At 53.2% G+C, this 24,942-nt stretch overlaps 1 protein-coding gene across 1 annotated transcript in view; it reads right to left on the reverse strand.

Moving 5' to 3' along the window:
• Positions 1 to 1,792: 1,792 nt before the first annotated feature.
• Slc9a1 (solute carrier family 9 member A1) overlaps positions 1,793 to 24,942 on the reverse strand; it is a 54,085-nt gene continuing 30,935 nt past the window's right edge. The window contains exons 2-12 of the mRNA XM_021159527.3: positions 13,473 to 13,933; positions 9,923 to 10,173; positions 8,960 to 9,177; positions 7,199 to 7,401; positions 5,959 to 6,048; positions 5,507 to 5,577; positions 5,227 to 5,400; positions 4,881 to 4,995; positions 4,613 to 4,714; positions 3,915 to 3,987; positions 1,793 to 3,514 (exon numbers count right to left, since the gene is read on the reverse strand). Coding sequence (XP_021015186.1) covers positions 3,174 to 3,514; positions 3,915 to 3,987; positions 4,613 to 4,714; positions 4,881 to 4,995; positions 5,227 to 5,400; positions 5,507 to 5,577; positions 5,959 to 6,048; positions 7,199 to 7,401; positions 8,960 to 9,177; positions 9,923 to 10,173; positions 13,473 to 13,933 — 2,099 coding nt within the window. The 3' untranslated portion in view covers positions 1,793 to 3,173. The remainder of the gene's footprint in view (positions 3,515 to 3,914; positions 3,988 to 4,612; positions 4,715 to 4,880; positions 4,996 to 5,226; positions 5,401 to 5,506; positions 5,578 to 5,958; positions 6,049 to 7,198; positions 7,402 to 8,959; positions 9,178 to 9,922; positions 10,174 to 13,472; positions 13,934 to 24,942) is intronic.

The raw sequence follows: 24,942 nt of genomic DNA on the forward strand, positions 1-24,942 counted from the left end.
GTGAATAAATAAAAAAAAAGAAAATAAAAATTCTTCCACCGTGTGAGCCCCATGGATCAAACTCACACCATCAGGCTTGGTGACAAATGCCTTTACCACTAAGCTGTCACCAGTATTCTGCTTTCCGTTATTAGATTCTCACCATTCTTCACTATTAGGGTCTCACTCTGGCTGTCCTGGAACTCACTGTGTAGACCAGGCTGGCCTTACACTCAGGTCCTCCTGCCTCTGCCTCCCAAGGGCTGGGGTTAAGGGTGAGCACCATATCTCGCTCCCCCAAGTCCACTTTCTGGGAGAGGGACTCTTGCTGAGCAGAGCTTGCTGACTCGGCTGAAATGGCTGGCTAGCAAGGCCCCGGGCTCCTGCCGTCTCTGCCTCCCCAGCACTGAGACTACAGCAGCACTCCCCTAGGACAGCTCTCACTGAATGCTGGGCCTCTGAACCCAAGTATGCACACTAATTAGTCAGGAGGCTTTAAAAGGAGAGGGCTCCGCAGGTGAAGCGCCTGCTGTTGCAAGTGTTAGGCCCTGAGCTCTGCTTTTATTCCCTCGACTTGCGGTCATGCTGAATTCTGTATGTGGTTTCCCCAAAAGTCAGGAAGAGAGTCAAGGGCATCAGCTACAGGACAATCTGGTTGGGCTGTCAGAAGGAAACTAAGCTCTCCCATTCAATGGGGACAGGCAGAAAGACGGGTTGGGATCAAGCAACAATTATTTTGTTTATTGTATGTATATGTAAATGCCTGTATGCATTTATGTGCATGTGTGTGCAGTGGTTAACCCCTGAGCCACCCCAGTCAGGAAAATCTGAATGAAAATTCTATCCCACAGGTAGCTGTGCCATTATCTGTGGCCACAGCCATGGCAGGTCAACACCTCCCAGAAGCACGGCCTTCACCCTTTCAGCTCTAAAGCTCTTTATTGTTATTGCTATCTTTGAGATAGTGTGCCCGTGGAATCCCCAGGTTGGCCCCAAAGAACCCCCCTACTTCTGCCTCCAAGGGGGATTGATTGGGCAGAAGCCCTGTGCTCTTGCTGAGTCCTCATCCAACATTGCCCATACCCTTTGAGTGTTCCAGCTGTTTCCTGCTGGGACATCAATACAGGAATGCACACTGTGGTTCTCCCCTATAATTCTTTTGCCATGGCCCAATTCAGATATCCTAAGTCAAGTCAGTTCTGAGTCCAGGTCCCAGGCTGGGCAGAGCCTCTTGGACAGTACTGAGACCTCACTGCCCTCTGGTGGTCTGGTACTGGAATTGCACCTCAGCTTTAGACAGGGACCCCTTCTTCCAACAGGGCAGTCTCTAATTCCCAGGTGAGGGAGGACACAGCTTAGAGACTTTGTACTGCCCTTAGACCCCCAACCACAAACTACAAGGTTTGTCTTTCCCTTCTACGTTACTGAGTCAGACACGCTGGCTCATTAAACATCGACCTATTAAGGAAAAGGGAGGAATTCCAGAGGAGGGATGCCCCATAGTGGACTTTCTCAGGCCTGCACGTGTTAGGAATGTTATATTTGGATGCACCTGATCCCTCCTCCGACTGGCCTCTGCGGGTGGCAGGAGTCTCCCTGACAGCACCTGCCTACTATGCTAGGGGTTTCCGACTGTGTGACCACAGAGGCCCCAGCACATGGAGAGACATGTCACAGTGTAACTCCAGCATCTGCACACAGTACCGACCACACGGCAGCTGGTGGTAACAATGTTTCTGTTTCAGTCTTCCAGATGAGTTCCTCTGACGCCCTCCTTCCTGAAGTCCCCCAGGCCCAGGAAGCAGCCCTGGACTCTTACCAAAAACTCACATTGATTTATTAGAATATGAAAAAGGTTCAGTTTCCTTTGTACAGGCGGCAGAGCGGCAGCAGCTGCGGTGGCTTTGTACATGGTTGTCGATGTCACCCTGCCTGGCAGCTCCTGCCCCAAACAGCACTTGCATGGAGAGGAGACAGCTGGGCCAAGCACCCATGGCCCCATCCCCTGGGAGGGACCCCTCTGACTATTATTGCACGATCCTGGGGAGGGAGTGCCCAGGGGTTGGGCAGATACCCATGGGCTTGGCCCCAGCCATGGTGGCGGTAGGGAGTGTGTGCCTGTGAGCAAAGGCCTCTAGGGGGTCCAGTACTTTCTACTCTACAGAATGCAGGAAAGAGAGTGGTCCAGATAAGGGGTGGTGGTAGAACTGGCCAACAGAAGTAAAAGCAGGCCCAAGAGCAAGGGAGGTACCAGGACGCCCCCTGCTGGTGAGCTTGAGTCATGACAGGTTGGGTCACATCAGAATTGGTGCTGTGGGCAAGGGCCCCAGGCAGCAGAGGTTCCATTTAAGGGAAGGTGTTAAGACGAGGAAGGACGAGGGGGGAAAGGGCGGAGCTCTGACTGGCATGGGGGATTCAAAGGGTCTGAAAACAAGAGTGCCTCTGTGCAAACAGAATCATACTTACAGTGAGGTGCAAATGAACCAAATGAAAGAAGAGGACACTGTCCAGAGCCTCGGACAGTCCCTCCGTGTAAACCCCACTAAGGCCCAGTGGTCCTCATCACCCCAATCACGCCACTGTTGAATGTGCCCCAGCGCCCAGCAGAGAAGCTCAGAGATGCCCTCAGCCTGCAGCTCTGAGTAAGGACAGCTCAGGTGGCTGGCCAGAGCACCGAGGCTAGCGGGAAAACCCGTGGTGCTGCCATGGGCAGCTCTGCTATGGGTCACTGGTCTGTTTCCCAGCCACAGGCCTGCTGTCCTCTGATACAGGGGGCCCAGTCACGGCCAAGGAAGGTTCAGCTCCCTCCGTTCCTGCTGGGACCACAGTGGAGCCAGTGGCTCTTTGGTTAGAAATGATGATCAAGGATGGAGAGTTGGTCTGGATGAGGAGGGGCTGGAGGGAAGGAGGGCCTTGAGGAGCCCTGGTTCCACTATGGGAGAGCCTGGATCTAGAGATGGGGCGGGGCCTGCCTCAGCAGCCCCCAGCCGTTCCGCCAAATGGATGGATTGGGAAGGCAGTTCTGTAGGAGAGGACCCTTCCCAGGAGGCAGGGGCAAGCCGTGCTGCAGTGGGGGCTGTGGGCCCAGCTGCCATGCGGAGGAAGGGGGCAGAGCCAATCCAGGTCAGAAGACAAGGGGAGCGCCCAGCCCCCACTCTCGTGGGAGAGTCTGTGGGACACCCACTAGCCTGGCTCTACTGTCCTTTGGGGATGAAAGGCTCTCCCTCCCCAGGCTCAGGGTGAGGGCCTGGGTCACTGAGGCAGCGTTGTATTCTCTGGGAGCTGGGGCTGTCACTTGATCCAGGGGTGAAGACGTCGTCGGTGCCTGGGGATGAGGGCTCCTTGCTCCGAATCATGATGATGCCGTCCTCATCTTCCTCCTCTTCCTCCGGAGTCACCCTGGGACCCCGGTTTAGCCCTAGGACCTTGCCCTTCAACTCCTCGTTCACCAGGTCCACAGACTCAGGGGACTGTGGGGAGGCCGGGTCAATGGTGATGACAGGCAGGTCTGCCTTGGGTTCATAGGCCAGTGGGTCTGTGGATTGAGAGAATAGACAGGTTCTGTCCCTGAGCCCTGACGGGATGGCCACACCTCAGCCTGTGCTAGTGTCCCTCGGACCTTCCAATGGAGGCAATCATGCCTCTGGGATCCACAGTTTCCTGAGTGACCGCTCTGTTACCAGATGTTCTTCCCCCTGGACAGGGACTCCCACGTCCTCTCCATCCCTACCAGATGCTCTGTGTCACAGCTCCATCACAGTCCCCATCCTGAACCCAGGCAGTCCCTTTGTGCCCGGGTTTGACAGGTAGGCTATGCTGCCCTCTCTGTTAACACACCCAGCCCTCTGGATACAAACGAAGCTCCTGGGAAAAACTAACTTCCCGTTGCCTCTCTGAAACCCGTCCTGCCCGAGGGCCCTTCTTTAGCTCTTTACCTGAGCCTATGCGGGCCCGAGACAGGGTGGGCGAGTCCAGCTTGTGGGCCGGTACTGTCAGGTAGTTGGTGATCTGACAGAGAGAGAGGACAGGTTGAGTGGACAGTGGGCTGGCAGAAGTCCTCTGCCAGACACGCAGGCAGCAGGCTCTCACTGAGTTCTTCCTGGGCCTGTGCTGGCCACCCACACCGGCGCTTCAGGGCCTTCCAGGGCATTGTCCCAGGCTCCCAGAAAGCCGCGCTCGCTTTCTGAGAATCTCAGACACATCGACTCTTCTCTAGCTTTGCCTCTACCCCACACCTGACCCCCAAGGTTTCAGATTAAAACAAAAATAGGACAATAACAATTAAAAACAAAAATCAACCCTGGCAGCATACCTAAGTCCTGTGCACCCTGGGTATCGCAAACCCAGCACACCGCGACTGAGCTCAGCGCCGCGCCTTTCGGCACACGGTGCTCCTTTTTGGCCTCCCTGGACCTCTACCTCCCCAGTGGCCCCACTTCAAACTGGTAACACAGTCACCACGTCTTGCTAGTGCCACTTCCTGTGTCCCTTACACTCACTGCTTTCTCTTTCCCTGACAGTCACTCCTCTAGGATAAAGCCCGAACTCTTACCCCGTTAATAAACCTCCCTGCCAGTTTCTAAAGCAGCTCGGCGCATGCCCGCAGAGAAACTGGACAGAGCCCGGCACGCACCTTCTGCTCCAGCTGCCGGGCCTTCTGCCTTCGCAGCAGCATCTGGTTCCAGGCTTCCTCGTAGGGGTCGGCCACCAGCGTGTGTCTGTTATAGGACCGCAGCTGAGGGGGGAACAGCCGTCAGAGCAGGAGAGAACTCAGAATCCAGGCTGGGAGGCCAGAGCCAGAGAGGCTCTGGTGGTGTGGGAGGCAGGAGAAGGGCGGTGGAGGTGCTGAGGGTGCACACAGGAGGGAAGCTAAGGAGGGCCAGGCTGAGGCGGGACCTCACCCGTTGCCGGGTTTTCTGCAGATTGCTCCTCAAGATTTTGCGGATCTCTTCCTCCTTGTCCTTGGACAGTGCTGGCAAGATGCGATCTGAAGTCACAGCCTTGGGGTGGATGTTCCTGGGACGACAGAACACAGGTTAGGTCTCTCTTTGACAGCACAAGGCCATGCTGGGGGTCAAAAGCCCAGGGGTGGGTTGCCAAAGTCCCAAGTCCTTAGAATGGCTGCAAGGACCTCAAGCCCAACTTGACCAGCTAGGCAACAGTGTAGCCCTGGAGGCCATCTCAGGCTAGGGCCGAGGGAGCTAGCATGGGGTACAGATGCTGCCCAGATCTGCCAGTGGTACTTACTGCATAGAGACAGTGGAGACAGCAGATGGGATCTTGCCCATGCCTCCGCTCTCCACCAGCTCGATGGCCTGCTTCATCTCCATCTTGTGGTAGAAGGCGATGAGCTGGGGCTCTTTGGAGCGCTCTCCTGCTATCAGGCACTTCTTCACATACTTCTTATTAAAACGGTTGAGCCTGTGGGACGAGGGAGATGGAGGGGGCTAGTTCCTAGGCACAAGAAGGTTCCCCAAGGACCCTTAACTGTCCTTCTCACCCTCCTGCCCACCAGACCTTCACCTACTTGTCCTTCCAGTGATGGTGGCCATAATGACCACAGATGTCCTCGATGCCTGTCAGAAGGTGGTCCAGGAACTGAAATGGGCCCAGGGCCAGGTCAAGCCTTACTGCTGGCCTCCTTCCCCAATCCACCCACCTATCCCCCAACTATGGCTCCGCTTAGCCTGCCCCCTACAGTTCCAGGAAGAGCCAGGAGGTGGCGCCTTCCCGTTACTCCTCCTGAAGCCCAGACCACACTCTGGTGAGCCCCCTTCTCAGAACCCACTTGAACCTAATGACAGAGCCTCCTGGGCTCCCAAGCGCTCACACCACACTGTCCCTTCAGCTAGAGCCTGGAAGGGGGCCCCAGGGGCCAAGACAACCTGGCACTGAGATAAGGGAAGGCGGGCTTAAGGCCCAGCTCTGCCTCGGCTCCACAACCTTCTGCAACCCAAGGCCCAGCCCAGCCCCCGGTACCTGTGTGTGGATCTCCTCGTTGATGGAGCGCTTTGTTTCTTGCTTTTTCTTCACGGCCAACAGGTCGACTAGGGGCCGAATGGTCATGCCCTGGAGGGCAGGTGGGTGTCAGACAATCTGGTTATGCTCTCCTGACAGAGAGGCGGAGGAACCGCCCTCTCCTCAAAGGCCCCCCCCAGGCAAGGAGGATCTCCCCTTTGAGGTTCTCAGTCTCCCTGCCTCAGCATGCAAATCAAGGCAGGCCTTTAAAGGCCACTTCTTCCTGATAGGTCAGCCAGTGGACCAAGCCTCACTGCTGGGGTTAGACGCTCTCCACGTGACTAGTAGCTGCACTATCCCTAAGAGATGCTCCCATTTTACAGCTGTGGAAACTGAGTGGCAGCGGGGTTCAGTGATCCCCGAGTCAGGCTGGCTGGCTGGGTCACTGTGATGGTACTGTCACCCATGGAACCCACAGCAAAGCTGAGGGGAAGCAGGGTTTCTGAGGACAGCGCAGGAGGGCCAGGAGGAGCTCTCTCCTGCAAAAGGACAGGAACTGCAATTCCAAGAGGTCTCCCCATGTCTTTTCTCATGAGAAGGCAGAGGTGTGTCGCACCTCACACCATGAGTACTTGTGCCCAGGGTGGGAGGTAGAGGATAGGGGAGAAACAGAGGCCCAACAGCCTCTCACCTGCTCTGGGGCAGTCAGCTGAGGGTCAGCAGTATGCACTGTCGCACACAGGACTCTCTCGGGGACAGGTAGAGACAGGGGCGGAAGCCTGCTAAGCCTGGGTCATTTAAAGCCCAGAAGTCATGGGCCAGCAGGCTGTAAGGGCTGTAACCAGCTAGCCCCGGCTCCTCACTGCAGACAGGCACACCTTCCCAGGAAACAGCTAGTGGAGCGTTAGGCTGAGTCCAGGCCTCTGGCTTCCTGACTCAGGAGACTGTCCGGCCGCCTATGCTGAACTGCTGCAGACGCCAAACCGTGACGCCACTCAGCCCTACCATGATGGGGCAGTAGATCTTGGCCCTGCCGGCTGCTACCCACGTCACTCCAGTGGCTCTTACTCAAGTTGGGCAACATTCGTCACTTCACATACTGATCGACTTCTCATTGTCACAGCTGAGAACTGAGGCCTCAAAGGGGGATGGCTTGTCCAAAGTCATGCGGCAAGCTAGTGACAGCATGCCCACAGCCTTTTTCTTTCTACCACAAGAGTCGGGGCCCCCAAGCAGGGGTCTGCCCACCCAGGCCCAGCACCTGCACAAAGACTGTGAAAAAGATGACGGTGATGATGGCGGTGAGGAACAGGTCACACATGGGGAAGTGCTTCTTGTCCAGGAGGTAGCCCAGCGAGAAGGCGATGGCCCCTCGCAGGCCCCCATAGGCAATGATGAACTGGTCCTTGGGGGTCAGCTTGACAATGCGGAACTTGTTGATGAACCAGGTCAGGACCAGGACACCTGCCAGGGAACAGGCAGAGGAGAGGTCAGGTGGTCCAGGAAGCTCCTCCCACCCCGCCCAACCAGCTCACTCAATCCAAAACCTTGGTAGGTCTTTAAAGGGTTCCTCAGCCTGCATTTGTTCTGAATATCCCAGAGGCCTTCACTGGAGGAAACAATCCTGGTACTGAGTTGAACTTATTAAAACAGGTGGGAAATAATTATCCTATTGTCTCTACTTTTCCAGAGACTGGGAATTGTTCATAGAGAAACACTGTTTGGAAGTGTAGGCTGTGAGGAGAGGGACGCAGAGACTGCTTGCCCTGAATGCCTGAGGGCCTGGGCTCCGTCCCGTCCCCAGCATAAAACATCCAAAGCGAAACCTGTTCCCAACAGAAGATCTCTGGGCAGTTCACCGCTGTAATCCCAGCACTCGGGAGGCTGAGGCAAAAGAATCACCCAGAGTTCTAGGCCAGCCTGGTCTGTATAGTAAGATCCTGTCACAAACAACTAACAACCCTAAACAAACAAACCTTAAAAACTGTGGACGGAGCCGGGCATGGTGGCGCACGCCTTTAGTCCCAGCAGTCGGGAGGCAGAGGCAGGCAGATTTCTGAGTTCGAGGCCAGCCTGGTCTACAGAGTGAGTGCCAGGACAGCCAGGGCTACACAGAGAAACCCTGTCTCGAAAAAAACCAAAAAAAAAAAAAAAAAACCAAAAAAAAAAAAAACAAAAAACTGTGGACGGGGGAACACACGGTGGACCTCTGGCTGGGAAAAGGGAGTAAGATAGAGAATACAGCAGCGGCCTGGCCCCGGAGGCCAGGACAATTTAGCACAAGGGTAGAGCCACAGACCCGATTCCATGGGTGACACTAGCCTGGTAGCTTTGGGCACGTGTGCCATGACAACAGAACACTTGGCTCAGGGTTCCAGGCTGGGTTGAGGACCTGAGAGAGCCACCAGGCTTTTGGAGAGTCTAGAGGCCCTTCACCATAACTCCCTGCGACAGTGTCTGCGGAGCCTCCACGTGAGCAGGAGGCACGCATGTGGCTTCTCCCTAATGGTCTCAAACGGTGTCAGCGTTGCAGAGAAGCAATGGGAGCACCCAGAGCCATTCAGACAGGGACAGGGACATACTGCACTCTACATAGCTCACTAGCCCCTCCATACTACGGACACTCCAACACACTGTACTAGACACCCGCACTTTAGTTCCTCCACACACTGTACTATAGAGACCCCACAGGCCAGCCCCTCAATACACTGTAGTGGGCACTCAGCCTATCCTCTCTACATATGATATGATACCATACAATACAGCCCAGCTCTTAGACACATTACTACATAGACACAAACAGTACTACACACAGCACACAGACACAGTGCAGCTCTTAGAAACATCAACACACTTACAAACCCACAACCTAGCCCCACACTATATTACACATAGCTACTCCATAGCCCAGCTCCTCTCCCTACAGTCACATGTGTATACTGTGTTTCTCTCTCTCTCTCTCTCTCTCTCTCTCTCTCTCTCTCTCTCTCTCTCCCCTCCCTGGCCTGGGCCTGGCCCTTACCCAGCACCCGGGCGATGAGGCAGAAGAGCAGGGTGCTGATGACGAAGGTCCAGTTCCACTGGTGGGAGCCGGCCACAGTGGAGACACCGAGGAAGATGAAGATGAGGGTCTCACTGACGCTGCTCCACATCTTCAGGAAGTACTTGATGGTGGTGTGGGATTTGTGGGAGATGTTGGCCTCCACATAGGGGCGCATCACTACTCCTGAGGCGATGAGGCTTGGGTGAAGAAGAACGGGGTGCAAGGTTACAGGCTGACAGCCCAGGCTGAGCAAGCAGTAGCTCACTGGACAACTGTGAGGGCCAAATGCCCACGGTTTTCCCTTGATCCTCACACCAAGTACACAGGGCCAGCAAATTCAGACGAGACACGGGAGTTTTAGAAGAATTAAGTCACCTCCACTGTGCACACTGCGTCTGCCCCGACAGCCAGGGCCACACTCTGTGGTCTTTCGGGTTCACCCCTTCCTAGTATAAAGTTCCCAACACACAGGGTTCCCCTAGGGAGCTGTGCCGGCTCCTTCCCCACTTCCCAGAGTCCCCGGGTCTAGGTTGGCCTGTGCACTTCTGCTTTCCTTGTGCCTCACTGACTCTTCTCAGGGGCCTCTAAGATTCAGGCGTGGAAGATGCCTGGTGAGCCCTTCTGGGGAGCCTAGTCGGCTTCCATCTTGGGACTCTCTTTAAGAAAATGGGAGAAGTAGGGCTGAGACCTAAGACTTCCAGCTCAGTTTCCTAGGGTAGCAGTGGATTCTGCCCACAATGTTCAGATTCCTGAATCCCAGGAGTCCAATGGAAGTGGCTTCTTACAGAAGGCCTCTAATGACCTGGGCCACTTCAGCGTCTACCACGCAAGCCTGGAGCCCAGAGCTCAGGTGCTGGGGCGCTCCTTCGTGACCACAGAGATCCGGAGACTCCATGGTAAGAAACTACCCCACCGAGCCCGTCACCTGCCACTCCGACTCACGCCATGATTCCGGACAGGTGGAAGAGCTCAGCTGACAGGTAAGCCATGTAGCTGTAGAGGAAGACGAAGAGCGGCTCGATGACCCGGATGTGGGAGGTAAATCGGGAGGTGAAAGCCGCGATGACCCCGTAGACCACGCCCACAAACACCCCACCGAGGGCCACGACGAAGAAGCTCAGGAAGCCGAGGAAGATGTCCGTGATGCCCACAGAGTCATAGCTGGCAAACTCCTCAAAGAGGTGATAGAGGACCTGGGGAGAGCACACATGCTGGTAGGCAGGAGGGCAGGGCCCTGGCCCCACGGCTCCCTGACACCAGCCCGTGTTTATCTGGTCCTTCCACGATTCACAGCCATGGATACAGACCTTGAGGCAGCAGAGAAATCTAGTGCTAAGTGTGTAGAACCTAGCCTGGGGCTTAGGAGCTTGCTAGAGGGGCACACTGGGGGCCTGCAGCACCCCCTGCTGGTAATCAACATACACTCTTAAAGCTACAATCCTTTGCACACATGGCCTCATTTTCCCATGCTTCAGTTTTCCACAAGGTGGGGGACAATTGGGGTGCTCACGTCACAGGGCTGTCACAAGAACTAAGTAAAGCACTCAGCATGATTGGGCCTCCCTGTGGTACTACCAACTCTGTCTCATTGTTCCACCTGGTATAAACCATAGCTTCTCTGGTTCATTGTCTTTCTCCTTCAGCACAAGTTCAGACAGTAAACCAGGACAGGACCTGTCAACCTCTGAAAGTACACGGGGCCAGGTCATATGTGACCTGGGATCCACCAAGCGGGACTGAGAATTCTCCATTTAAACAAGCTGCCTGGTTACAATGGGCAGCCAGGCTCAGATGCTGTGGAGCTGGAGGCCCTGGAATGGGCCACAGTCTGCACATGGTGGGCATGATCTCTACTGGGATGCAGGTCAAGGAACCTATTGCCTTGGTAGAGGGAGGCTCAGGCAGGCCCAAGACCTATTCCTTCAGTTTCTGAGGGACTGACTGGCACGGCTGCTCTCAGTCTACTCAAGTCTAGCCCTAGAGAGCTCTGCCAGAAACCAGCTTTGGGGGAGGGGAGATGTTCCAGGCCTGGAAGGAAGGGGCAACAGGCAGGAGAGAGTGAGAGGACAGAGCTGATGCCAGGCAGCTCAGGTGCAGCCTCACTGTCTGGGGCATTCACACCTGAACTAAGCTCTAGAAAAGGCCCAACTTGCCAGGCAATCATAGCACACACCTTTAATCCTAGCAAGAGGCAGGCAAATCTCTGAGTTTGAAGCTGGCCTGGCCTACAGAGCTAGTTCCAGGAGAGTCAGGGCTACACACACACACACACACATACACGTCTCAGAAAACCAAACAAACAAACAAATAAAAATAAAAACAGAAAGAAAGATAGAAGGAAAGGCCGGGCGTGGTGGCGCACGCCTTTAATCCCAGCACTTGGGAGGCACAGGCAGGCAGATTTCTGAGTTCGGGGCCAGCCTGGTCTACAGAGTGAATTCCAGGACAGCCAGGGCTACACAGAAAAACCCTGTCTCGAAAAACCAAAACCAAAACCAAAAAAAAAAAAAAGAGAGAACGAAGGAAAGAAAGAAGCAAACCAGGTCGTGGCGGTCGTGGCGGTGGCACTTTTAAGGCCAGCCAGCACTCAGGAGGCAGCGGCAGATCTCTGTGAGGGCAACCTGGTCTACAGAGTGAACTCCAGGACAGCCAGAACAGCCAGGAGGGCGGCCCAGAGAAATCCTGTCTTGGACAAAGGCTCACTTCGGGCTGCAGAAAGGGTGGCTGCTGGGCACTGGCTAGGCACCAGTGGATCACAGCTCTCTGGGACACAGGCAGCGTGTTCCGCCATCGGCTAACCTCAGTCCAGCTTGGGGAAGTTCATGGGTGATCACAGTCTGCGCCATGAGTCACCGGAACAGTACTGAGGCCAGGTCCTCTTTTCTAGCTTGGAGCTATTGTCAGTGACATGATAATTGAAAAAGAAAGGTAGTGTGGTGTAGGCCTGTGGGGGTCATGTGACCCCAGCAGTCACGTGAGCTCTTCAGCTAAGAACCTCCTGATGCCTCCACTTCAAGAGTGCCATCGTCCTGTTTGATTTGGTTTGCAGGGGTCATCTTTACACAAGCTAGAGTCACCCAGGGAGAAGACCTCAGCTGAGAAAACGCCTCCTTCAGACTGCCTGTGGCCAGTGTAATGGGGCATGTTCTTGATGAGGGAGAACCCAGCTCACCTCTGGGCAGGTGGTCCTGAGCAAGCCAATAAGCAACACTCCTCCAGGATTTCGGCTTCAGCTCCTATCTCCAGGTTCCTGCCTCGAGTTCCTGCCCTGACTTCCCTCAGTGACGGCACATGACTTGACTGAAAGCTAAATTCACCCTTTCCTCCTCAGGCTGCTTCTGGTCATGGTGTTCTGCCACAGCAACAGAAACCATAACAAAGCTACAGAGTCACTATGCAAACCAGATAGGGTAGCATGCATCCAAACTGGGAGCGTCTGAGCATCAGCCACGTGACCAGCACAGCGCTGCTCACGGTCAGGAGACTGCATAGATCCTATACACAGATGGAGTTATCAACTCGATGCAAGCACACCATTGTTTCCTGTATGTCAACTTGGATGCATAGCCAGACTCAGCTGGGGGATGATTCAAATTAGGCACCCATGCTTCAGGTGCACACGTACAAGCTGGATTCCGACAGGAATCCCAGGAAACTCCACCTGGCCTTTGGACAACAGCACGACCACTCGGTCACTTGAAGTCTGTCAAAGGAGAGGCCTAGAAGAGGAAGAATTTCTCACTTAAAGTCACAGGAAAACAAGTAGTCAGCTGGGTAGTCAGGCGGCGGTGATGCACACACCATTAGCCCCAACACTCAGGAGGCAAAGGCAGGCAGATCTCTGAGTTTGAGGCCAGCCTGGTCTCCAGAGGAAGTCCCAGGACAGCCATGGCTACACAGAAAAACACCGTCTTAAAAGAAAAAAAGCAAAAAACCAAAAACCAACCAACCAAACGAATGAACAAACAACAGCAAAACCACGCAGTCAGCCCAGACCTACTAATTTCACTTCCCACATCCTAGAGGTTTGGGGGAACCGAGTCCTTTTCATTTCCTTTGCCCAGAACCCTGCACATACCAATTCTTAAACTGCCAACACAAGAGCTAAAAGCCTCCTCAGAGATTAAATGGGCTATGAACGGAGGCAGGAAGAAGCCCAGTGGCTGGGCAACACAGTATCAAATGCAAGCTGGCCAGGAAGCAAATGACCTGCTAGGCCAGCAGCTCAGGTCCTAGAGGGCATAGACTGGCCAAGCATACTGCCTCACAGCTCAGCTCTGCCGCACTCTAGTAAGCTACCTTCTGTGGGTGGTTTCTAGTTCTGCAAGGTAAGAAAGTGAGTCTCTCCTCGGGCTGTCCATGTTCCAGTGCTCAGAGCAGTGCCTGACAGCAAGCATGGAGGGACCCTGGCCATCTTTATTAGCACTAGTGGAAGGATAGATAAGGCATTGCCTGTGCCCCATGTGTGTGTGGTGAGCCCCTGCCCCCTCACCACAGTGACGGCATCGTTGAGCAGGGACTCCCCGAAGACAAGGATGTGTAGCAGTTCATTGATGTGGATCTCCTCGAAGACGGCCAGCACAGCCACGGGGTCCACGGCGGAGATGATACTGCCAAAGAGCAGGGTGTCCAGCAGGCCAATGTTGTTGATCTGCTCGCCGCCCACCAGGCACACGGCGTACAGGAGGCCACCCAGGAAGAACGCATTCCACAGTGTGCCCACCACAGCAAAGATCAGGATGGTGCCCAGGTTCTCAGTGAACTGCCGCAGAGGCAGGAAGTAGCCTGCATCCAGGATGATGGGTGGCAGCAGGAAGAGGAAGAAGACGTCTGATTGCAGGAAGGGGGGCGTCTCTCCGACGCCCTTGATCAGGCCCCCCACCAGCAGCCCCACTACGATCAGCAGGCAGCTCTCCGGGACGATGCTTGAGATGGTGGGGATCACATGGAAACCTGTGAAGGGCGAGAGAACGGGAGGCCGTGGGCTTTTCAGGGGAGCCAGAAGAACAGAAGGTTGGGGACAGGACTGGGGACCAGGAAAGCAGCTGGCGAGAGGTGCACAGGCTTGGTCTCAGAAGGCCGCTCTGTTAACTCTCTGAGCCTCGGGTTCCTTGCCTGTAAAACGGAAGGGATAATACCAGCTTCACAGGGCTGTGGTATAAAATAATTATTTTAAAATTTATAGTGTGTGTGTGTGTGTGTATGCGCGTGTGTGCGCGCACGTGCAACCGTATGCACATATATGCATGTACCATGACACATGGGTGGATGTCAGAGGACAACTTGTGGGAGTTGGGTCTTTCCTTTAACCAGGTCCTGGGGACTGAACTCAAGTCTTCAGGCTTGGCGGCAAGCGCCTTTACCTGCTGTTTTCATAGAGTATTCGCCAACTGTCCGTTACAGAGCAGCAGCTCTGCATGCCTCTGACAGACAGAAATCAAACTGATAATCAAGGTGCAAAAAGTTCCCACGGCATCAAGCTACCCTGAACCCACGGCACTTCCTCAGGCACGTGCTCAAGGAGCTGACTTACACCCCACACAGAGACAATCACAGGTACAGTCTAACAATCCTGTCTCGGGGCAGGCGGCAGGCTCCGTGCCATCGGGGTGTATAAGCCGCAGGCTGACACTGGGTGGTGTTAAAGTGGGGACATGAGAGAGACAGGAGAATCAAGGAGCATCAGTGCCAGGAGAATTTGGGGACAACAGGCCTGGGTCTGCACACCTCCAGCCCTAGCCACGCAAGCAGCAGGCAGCTGTACGTAACTGAGGCATGCTTTTACGGACACCAGGCGGCTGCTTCAGAAGATCCCAAGAGGTCAAAGGCCATCAGTCACTTTGGGCAAGTAAGACGAAATCTCTCTGCCACTCTGCCTTTAGCCCAGTCCTATCCACTCTATAGATGGGGCACCCGGGGCTGAAAAGGTGAAGGGATTTGCCCAAAGTCAGAGCAAATCAGTAGCAGGACCAGGAGGGAGCCCAGCTCCCAGCAAACTCCATAGTTCTGAAAGTTTAGTTCTCCTTGCCTCCCTCCACATCAAGGCACTGTGACATCTGCCAACCCCAAGTAGTGTTGGCCATCCTCTGTGGTGGCCCATGCTAAGGCTCCAGACCCAGGCTTCTGAGGATACCGCCTTTGGTCAGAACCCCACATTCGCTATGAGCTCTTTGGTTTGCTTTTGGAGTAGGAAGGTGGGTGAAGACCTGAGCACCCAAATGCATGCTGGGTACTCAGTCCCCGAAGCCAACTTGGTCAAAAGGTAGCGAGGCCTTTGCTCAAGACTGATGCTCTCTCCTCTCCCTGCCAAGCAAGTTCTGAGCTGGAGAATCCTATCGCATATGCTCGGGGCTGGGGCTACCTGAGGAGCTTAGCACACACCTGCTGGCTTGACACACACGGATGGGACCTATCCCGCGAGCTTCAGGACCTGCCTGGCCAGATCTTTGCCATCATTACCCCTGGACCTGTGGAAGGAAGGACATTTCTTCCTATGGCAAAGCCCCTCCTCTGCTCAGGTACTGACCTAGGCAACGCTAGGATAGCACTACGTGCCCATGACGCCAAGCTCCCAGAGTCACTAAAAACATATTAGGGAAAAACATGGGCCTTAGGGTAGGAAGAAATCTCGAAGCAACCTTGTACATGTTTCTACTTCAAAAGTCACTTCTCGTGCTGGAAAGCTGCCTAGGTTAGAGTCCCCTAGTGTGATGGTGTGTATATTCTTGGGCCAGGGAGTGGCACCATTTGGAGGTATGGCCTTGTTGGAATAGGTGTGACCTGGTTGGAGTGGGTGTGGGCATAAGATCCTCACCCTAGTTGCCTGGAACTCAGTCTTCCACTAGCAGCCTCCTGCACCATGCCTGCCTGGATGCTGCCATGTTCCTGCCTTGATGATAATGGACTGAACCTCTGAACCTGTAAGCCAGCTCCAATTAAATGTTGTTCTTTTAAGACTTGCCTTGGTCATGGTGTCTCTTCACAGCAGTAAAACCCTAGCTAAGACACCTAGCCACACCAGTGTTCAGCCAGCAGGTGCATCTCTTGCCCCACCCTCCTTCCCAGCTCCTAATATTCAGACTCTTTGCAATTGCCTCAAAGGAGCTCCTCCCTGTTTCAGCAGATAGGCTCCCAACTCTGCGGCTGGTCAAGTGCGGTGCTGCCTCCTCTTCCAGGAAGTCTTCCCTGACCATCCTGCCTCTCTTGTGCCTCCTCCTCTTACAACCTTAAAGCCACAGCCATCACCTTTCCCCCTGGTACCCTCAGGTCAGGCAACCAGCTAAAGAGTGGAGACAAGGCTGCTGCACCTTACCCAGAGATCTGCACTGCCCTGAAGGGGAGACTATAGGGCCTGCTACACTGTGACTCTTGAAGTTTTCGATACCTTAAGTCGTAAAGAGTTAATAACACCAGGAAGACGACAGAGCCTTTATGATGTGTGATCTAGGAGATGTTTTTAGGTCACTGGGAGTGTGTCCCTCAAGGGGAGAGAGAAAGACCCCCGAGGTTCTCTCCTTGCTCTCTTTGCTCTTTGGCTCATGATATAAGTATGTTGTTCTGCCATGTGCTGCGCCCACAATATGCTGCCTCACCACAGACCCAAGGCAAGAGGATCACTCAGTCTTAGATGAAAACCTCTCAGACTGGGGTGGGGATGATGGCTCGGCAGGTAAAAGTGTCTGCCGATCCAGCAAGAGGACTGTAGTTCAGATCCTAGCACGCGCGCGCGCGCGCGCGCACACACACACACACACACACACAGAGTAAACATATAAACCCACATCCACACACAATATAAACATACATATGCACACTCACATACAATGTAAACACATGCACACACAAAGCAAAAATGCAACCCTCTAAAGCTGAGTTTAAAAGTTTAAAAATTCTCAGGGCTGGAGAGATGGCTCAGCGGTTAACAGCACTTACTGCTCTTCTGAAGGTCCTGAGTTCAAATCCCAGCAACCACATGGTGTCTCACACCATCTGTAATGAGATCTGATGCCCTCTTCTGGGGTGTCTGAAGACAGCTACAGTGTACTTACATATAATAAATAAATAAATGCTTTTTAAAAAAAGTTTAAAGATTCTCTTTAAATGTGCACTCAGTCATAGAGGAAAGTGGACCGACTAAGGTTAAGGGAGTATAATCCTTCTAATGGGCCAGAAAGCAGCTTCCCATGGTCAAGAGTGCAGCTCCAGGGACTAGTAAAGCGGCTCTGTGAGTCAGGTACCTGTTACCAAGCCTGACGACCTGAGCTGGATCCCTGGGGCCACACAGAGAGAGACCCAACTCTTAGAGGTTGTCTTCTGGTCCCCACGGGCAGGCTATGGCACACACGTAAGCACATATACACACACAAATAAATATTTGAGTGCCTGGGGTCCTCTGTAGAGTCAGCAACAACAGCTGCCTTGGGAGAAGGCAGAGGTGCAAGAGACAGCCCAGAGTAAGCAGAGGAGAGCGCCCACCTTTACCTAGCAGAAGGCTGGAAGATGCCTCTCGTCCTCTGTATTCACAGAACTGGCCTGGTCTTTGAAATGCCAGACCAGACGGTGAGCCAGCATCCTGCCTGGAGAGGGTATGTGTAGCAAGCTAAGAGCAGTAACGGGAAGGGTGTTCACTGTTCCTGAGGGTGTCCCACAAGCCAGCACTGTGCTGGAAGCACGTGCCGTCACTCAGTCCTACAGTCTGGTTTTGTTCCTGTGCTGCAGAGGGCAAGCCCGGGCTCTGCAGGGAAGGGTCCCACTCTAGCACAGGAGTCTGAAGCTAGGGTAAGGAGTTCTCAGCCATCAGCCGCAGAGTCAGTATCTTCCCTGAGCCTGCTCTGCTGGCCCCTGGGGATGGCCATGCTTTTCTTAAAGATGAGTCCTCCATGGCTGGTGGACAGATGGCAAGCTGGAGCTCTGAGAGGCAGGATGGGCTTGGGGTCTTCTGACCAGGGGACAGCATGCTGTCTTCTACTTAAGACAGCTCCCAGGGCACTTGGGCTGCAGACATGGCCCTGCAACCATCTTCCCACTTCTCCCTGGTCTCCTGTTTGGCCCTGCTTCCTAGTTTTCTGCTGGGGTTCTAGGCCTGAGGGGCCTCTAGGCTGAGCACAGGCTGCAGGGAAGGGCTGGCTCTGTTCTCTCTTGGCTTCTTGCCTGCAGTGGGCAGCACATTACTGGAAAATGCTAGGGGGAGGGAGTCTATCAGGAGGCAGCCTCCTCAGGGAAAGGAGTGTGCCTGCTTGACATTGTCATAGTGTGTCCCCTCCCAAGGCCTTCCTGAGATCATCCTAGCGTGCCCCCCTCTCAAGGCCTGCCTGAGATCTGTCCTAGCCTGTCCCCTCCCAAGGCCTTCCTGAGATCTGTCCTAGCCTGTCCCCTCCCAAGGCCTTGATTCCAGTTATCCCCTCCCTGTATCCCTCAAGAGTCCCAAAACACAGGAAACTAGCTGACACCTGTAATGAAGGAGGCAGCAATGACAGATGGGGTACCTGGTGTAGTGAGAAAAACCAGCGTTGAGGCAAGATCTCAAGAAACAGGCCCCTCCAGGGTGCAGATGAGGACAGCAGTGACTTAGCCACGATGGAATTTGGGTAGGGCACACATCGTTAGAACCAGATCTAGAGACAAGGGAGCCAGAATGGACCTCAGACAGCATTTAACTCTCCATAATGTGGAGGGTCAGAGAGAGCAAGTGACCTGTCAATGGCCACAGAACCAGTTCCACAAGAGTTCCTCAAGGCCGGGCAGTGGTGGCGCACGCCTTTAATCCCAGCACTTGGGAGGCAGAGGCAGGCGGATTTCTGAGTTCGAGGCCAGCCTGGTCTACAAAGTGAGTTCCAGGACAGCCAGGGCTACACAGAAACTCTGTCTTGAAAGAACAAAACAACAACAACAAGAGTCCCTCAAGGTCCTCAGGCCCTGCGCTGTCCTCCAAGCACCCGGTCCACCCAGAGGGGCGAGGCAGGAAAGTGAGGGACTCCACATCCCAGCCTTGCACAAATCTTGAAAACAGCTCCTAGCTGGCCTCCCTGTGGGAAGTAGCTGGGGGGGCGGGGACTCAGTCCTTCCTGTAAGTGCTCCTCTGAACACGTGTGCGCACAAGTGCATGCTGACAGAAATGTCACCAGATTTTGGACTCACTGGGAACCCTCAAGGCTCTCTGCAGCTGCTCTGCCCTTCACCACGAAACATTGTACTCACATTTCTCAAGCTGTCCCCATCTGCTTGGGTGGGCACAGTAGAACTGACAAGCCTGCTCCATGTTACCCATGTCTGCACTTCCCACAGGCCTCTCTGGCCTGGGAAGTTAGAGAGGAATGCTGGGTAGAGGAGCCTCAGAGGCCTACCAGTGTGAGGTCACCTGGGACGGGGTGGGGGTGGGGGTGGTGGTGGCTGGGGACTCTGACACTCTACTTCCAGGCCTGAGGCTCTGGGGCCCTGGGGATGCCTTTGTTCACTGCACAGTGATTCCGTTTCTTATCTCCCTCTTCAGCAGCCCCAGCAACCAAGCAGTCTCAGGCACAGCACTGAGAGGTGACACCTCACATGAAGCTATAGCGACGCGGTGTGTAGGGGTCCGGCCTGACCCTTAGACCTCATCTGCCCCTCACCATGGCTGTAAGGGGACCCAGTTTTACAGACAAGGAAACTGAGGCAGTATGTGGCATCTGTTCTTAGTTACTGGCACCATTACCCCTACTTTCATTCCTTGCTGGTTTCTCAGAGGACCTGCGCAGGGCTAAAGAGGCCCAAAGCAGTTCCCTGAAGACTGGAGGCAGCCATTTTTTTTCCATGAGCCCTTCTTCCCCAGGGAAGTCCTTGCACAGTGTCTGTCCTCTCTCTTGGCTCTCTTGAAGACCATCTGCTTTTGAAGGCATCCTCCTAAGAACTAAAGCAGTGAGCTGGGGGGTCTTGGCTGCCAGGGCCAAGGCCTTGGTTAAGGCACTAGCTCAGAGTTCATCAGACACGATTTCTTACTAGCACCTCAGCTCTGGGACCCATAGAGCAAAAGTGGTTCAGATCCAGCCACTGCCTCAGCAGGTTCCCAGACAGACCTGCAGGAGACAAGGCTGTGTAGCAGCGGCTACCCACACTGTGTTCCACAGCCAGCAAACTGGGTCCCAATCGGGGTACAGTCACTGACCAGCAGGGTGGCCTTGCAAAGTTACTTTATGGCCCCTGTCCTCAGTTTGCCGACCTGTAGAACAGCAGTGGGTAGAAGGAGACGCAGTAAAAGAGATGACAGAGGTAAGGAATGCCAGCCATGAACGAGCTGTAGCAGTGCCTTCCTATAATCCTACCCACTTGAGAGACTGAGGCAGGAGGACCACAAGTTTGAGAACTGCCTGAGCAACTCAGTGGGAATTAATCTCAAAAAGAGCAGGGGGGGGGGGGGCTGGTGAGATGGCTCAGTGGGTAAGAGCACCCGACTGCTCTTCCAAAGGTCCAGAGTTCAAATCCCAGCAACCACATGGTGGCTCACAACCATCTGTAACAAGATCTGGCGCCCTCTTCTGGAGTGTCTGAAGACAGCTACAGTGTACTTACATGTAATAAATAAATAAATCTTTAAAAAAAAAAAAAAAGAGCAGGGGGTTCATCTCCAAATAATGCTGATGCCCATGGGAAACGGGCAGCCGCTCTAGTCAAGTTCTCACCAAGGCCCAGCAGATGGCCCTGTGGGTAGTGCTGTGCTTCAAGCCTGGTGGCTTGAGCTGGATTCCTGGAACCCTACTAAAGGTAGAAGGAGAGGAGCGATCACACGGAGTTGTCTTCGGACCCTACACATGCACAGGGGCAGTGGCCCCCATATCAATGCACACATGTACAACAATAATAAATAAACTTGAAGTAAAACTTCCTCAGTTGAGTGTAATATAAAGACGCCATCATGGCCCACTGCTGGGCTGAAAGCTCCAGATGCTAGGAACTCCGGAGAGCCATCCGAGACCCAGAACAAGCGTTAACTCCGTGTGACTGAGGTATGACTGAGCTGTCAGGTGTGAGTGGAGGAAGCAGGAAAGCAGGATTCTGAGCTCTTGAGACAAAGCAGTGCTAAGGGAGAAAGATCAGGTGGCTTTCCTAGAGCCTCTGAGCTGGGATTTAAAGGTTCAACAACAACAACAACCACATGCCTAAGGATCAGGGCCTGTATCCTCATAAACCGGGCCTGGTTGGATCGGCTGTGGATCAACTGTAACTATGCTAGAGGTTAAGGCAGAAGGATCCAGGTTAAAGGATTGTCTGGGCTACAGGGCAAGTTCTAGTCCCTCCTCAGCAACTAAATGAGAGCCCGTCAGAGAATAAAAAATAAAATATAAAGGCTCAGAGTGTAGCACAAGGGTAAAGTGTTTGCCTAGCATGTGGGAGGCTGAATAAACAAACAAATAAACAAACAGATAAATAATTGGGCCTGGTGAGATGAGACTGTGGTTAAGAATGTAGTCCTCGGGCCGGGCGTGGTGGCGCACACCTTTAATCCCAGCACTCGGGAGGCAGGGGCAGGTGGATTTCTGAGTTCAAGGCCAGCCTGGTCTACAAAGTGAGTTCCAGGACAGCCAGAGCTATACAGAGAAACCCTGTCTCGAAAAACCAAAAAAAAAAAAAAGAATGTAGTCCTCTTCTGCAGAGTTCTGTTCTCAGCATCTCAGCACACACACACACACACACAAGAACAGAGTCGGGCATGGTGATTCATACCTTTAATACCAGCACTCAGGAGGCAGAGGCCAGCAGATCTCTGAGTTCAAGGCCAGCCTGGACTACAGAGTGAGTTCTAGGACAGGTTACACAGAGAATCCTATCTTGAAAAACAAAAACAAACAAAAAAATTGTAAACTAAGGGCTGGAGGGTATAGCTCAGCGCTGGAGTGCTTGCCCAGTATATACCAAGCCCTGAGCTGATCTCCAGCACCATAGGATATAAAAATCAAAGAGACAGGAGCTGATATTACCCCTCACTCAGCTGGCTTCACACCTTCAGTCATTTCACAAGCTAAACCCGGCACAGAGAAATCACAACAGTCGTGATGCAAGGAGCGGGCTTCGGCCTTCACCTGATCCTTGCTTGATGGCAAAACAAAGGATCAGAGAGGCAATGTGACCTGACAGGGCTACATAACCAGGAAGGGCTTCCATCACTACAGTCCAGGGTTCCTAGCTGCCAGTTTCGTGAGTGCCATGAAATCTAAGCCTGGCAGGATCAACAGAACAAGAATTCAAGTCTCCAGTATGCCTCCCCCATAGAAACAGTCAGAAATAAATCTTCTCCCAGTACCTGGGCAGGAACCACCCCTGTGCCCAGAAAAGCCAGTTTCTCTGTGCCTCTCCCCAGCATTTCCATACAGCAGCTGTCTCTTGTTTGAATCCATACGTCAGAGTCTTTCTAGGTTGTGGGGGAAGGAGGACACGTAAGGTCCCAGCTCCAGGAATAAAGGCTACATAATAGAACAGCTGCAGATCTACCTGAAATCATGCTGGTGATGTTGGCCTCTCTGGGCCAGGAGGGAGAAGGCTGAGCCAGGGAGCCCAGAGGCAGTTCCGGGCCTGGCTCTGCCCTCTAATAACCACGGGCCCTGCTGTCTTGAGGCTTCCCCACTTGTGGGGCATACTACAGATGGACCTGTTTCTGTGTCTCGTCGTGAAAATCCGTGGGCCAGACACTGAAGCACCTTTACACTGTGATGTGGCAGAGGCAGCTGATAAAACCTTGGAACAAATAGATGGGCCACAGCAAGTGGGAGAGGGCCAGCAGCCTGGAGGAACCCACAGTGAAGACTGGAATTGTTTCTGGGAGGCCGGGTAGGAGAGGCTGTTCTAGATGCAGAGAACTGTGCCCAAGGAGTGTGTGTGTGTACCTTCTTATGGTTTATAGGAGTTGTTTTTTGTTTTTGTTTTTTCATTTGTTTTTTTTTTTAGATTTATTTATTTATTATATGTAAGTACACTGTACCTGTCTTCAGACACTCCAGAAGAGGACGCCAGATCTCGTTACGGATGGTTGTGAGCCACCATGTGGTTGCTGGGATTTGAACTCTGGACCTTCGGAAGAGCAGTCAGGTGCTCTTACCCACTGAGCCATCTCACCAGCCCTTTCATTTGTTTTAAAAACGGGGTTAGCTAAGTAACCCAGGCTGGCCTCAAACTCACAGCAATCCTCCTATCTCCTCCTTTGGCCTCCTACTTGATGGGATTAAAGGAACCTTTGTTTTTTTCTTGTCTTTATTCATCTACCTCCACCAATCCCTCTTTCCAGCTTCCGGAAGTTTCCCAGTGCTGCTTCTGTATATACAGTGAAGAACTCTGCTCCATCTTGAACTTCTACCTACCTCCCAAAACCCAGTCACCTACTCTAGGAAGCCCTCCCTGTACACTCCAGACTGAATCTACTGTTACTTCAAACTGTACTCGGTGTTCTACATTACTGCCAGGCATCCCAGCCCAGCCCTGAACCCTAAACAGATGATACTCAGGAAACACGGTTGAGGGGATCATGGGAGCTTCCTAAAGGTCATACCTATGAGCAAAGAAGAGAGAGCAATGACCTGAAGCCTTCTGCGGCTTCTAAGGCTCGCTGCCGGACTGGAAATGAAGCAGGAAGGGAAAAGGACACAGGCTGGCACTGCGGGCCTTCTCCCCAAACTCTGTGTGTGTGTGTGTGTGTGTGTGTGTGTGTGTGTGTATAGGCTTCTGCTGTCCTGGGGCCTCCAGTCACCAGAGCTCTCTGTAAAGTCACAGGCAATGAGTTCCCCTGCAGTGGGGCAGGTGCCAGGGAGAAGGAAGGACAGCGACCAGGACAGCAGTAAACACTGCCTGTAGACAAGAGACAGAACTGCCCAGCAACCACATGATGGCTCACAACCATCAATACAACTCTACAGTATACTCATATATATAAAATAAATAAATAAATCTTAGAAAAAGAAAAGGAAAAAGAAGCAGCTTGGAGGGAGGGAATGGTTCTTCAGTGCAGGACTGCAGGAGGCTTCAGCAGCCAGCAGGAGAACAGAGAGCAGGGGCTGTGGGGACAGCTCAGTAAGCTCCCGAGGCTCAGGGCTGGTTGGGGACCGCGTGATACACACCGATTTCCTTCCAGGGGCGGCTGTGGCGATTTTAAGCAGGCCCGTGATAATTTAAAACTGTGTGTGCTATCTTCCTGTCAGTCTCTGCTGACACAGCAGCCCAGCCCCAGCGCTGAGTTTACTTGGAGGCTTTCATACCTTTCAGTTTCTCTTGCTATGCTCTGTTTTATTTTCAAGTGTGAGAATAGAGTCCAGCACCTTCTAGTGCGCTATGCAAACTCTCCACTACAGAGTCCCAGTTTTTCATGCATTAGTTAAAACAGTAAATTTAAGTTTTAAAATTATGTAAAAGGGGCTGGAAAGATGGCTCAGCAGTTAAGAAGACTTGTTCCTCTTGCAGAGGACCTGGGTTTGGTTCCCAGAACCCAGTTCAGGTCATTTCAGCAATAAGGGATTCAATACCCTCTTCTGACAGGTGTAGGCACCTTCATGTATACAGTGTAGACACACAACAGCATACCCACTCATTTAGACATAAAATAAATATTTATTTTTAAAAAAACCAGCCAGGTGAACAGGTATATACTTTCAACCCCAGCATTCAAGAGGCAGAGGCAGGTGGATCTCTGAGTTCAAAGCTATCCTGGTCTACAAAATGAATTCCAGGCAATGCTACATGCTGAGACCTTGTGGAGTAACAAAACAAAACAACAACAGCAACAACAAAAACCACTTGCTGCTCTGCTCTGTCAGGGGATCCCAATTTGAGCTTCTAGCACTCACATTAGGCGGCTCACAACCCCCTTTAATCCCAGCTCTAAAGAAATCCCACGCCTTCCAGCCTCCTCAAGTATTACACATACCATACACACACACACACACACACACACACACACACACACACACACACACACAGAAATAAAACCAAAAACAAAGTATCTTGAA

Source organism: Mus caroli, unplaced genomic scaffold (assembly GCF_978045245.1).
Source record: "Mus caroli unplaced genomic scaffold, Mus_caroli_1 scaffold_6, whole genome shotgun sequence".
NCBI lineage: Eukaryota > Metazoa > Chordata > Mammalia > Rodentia > Muridae > Mus > Mus caroli.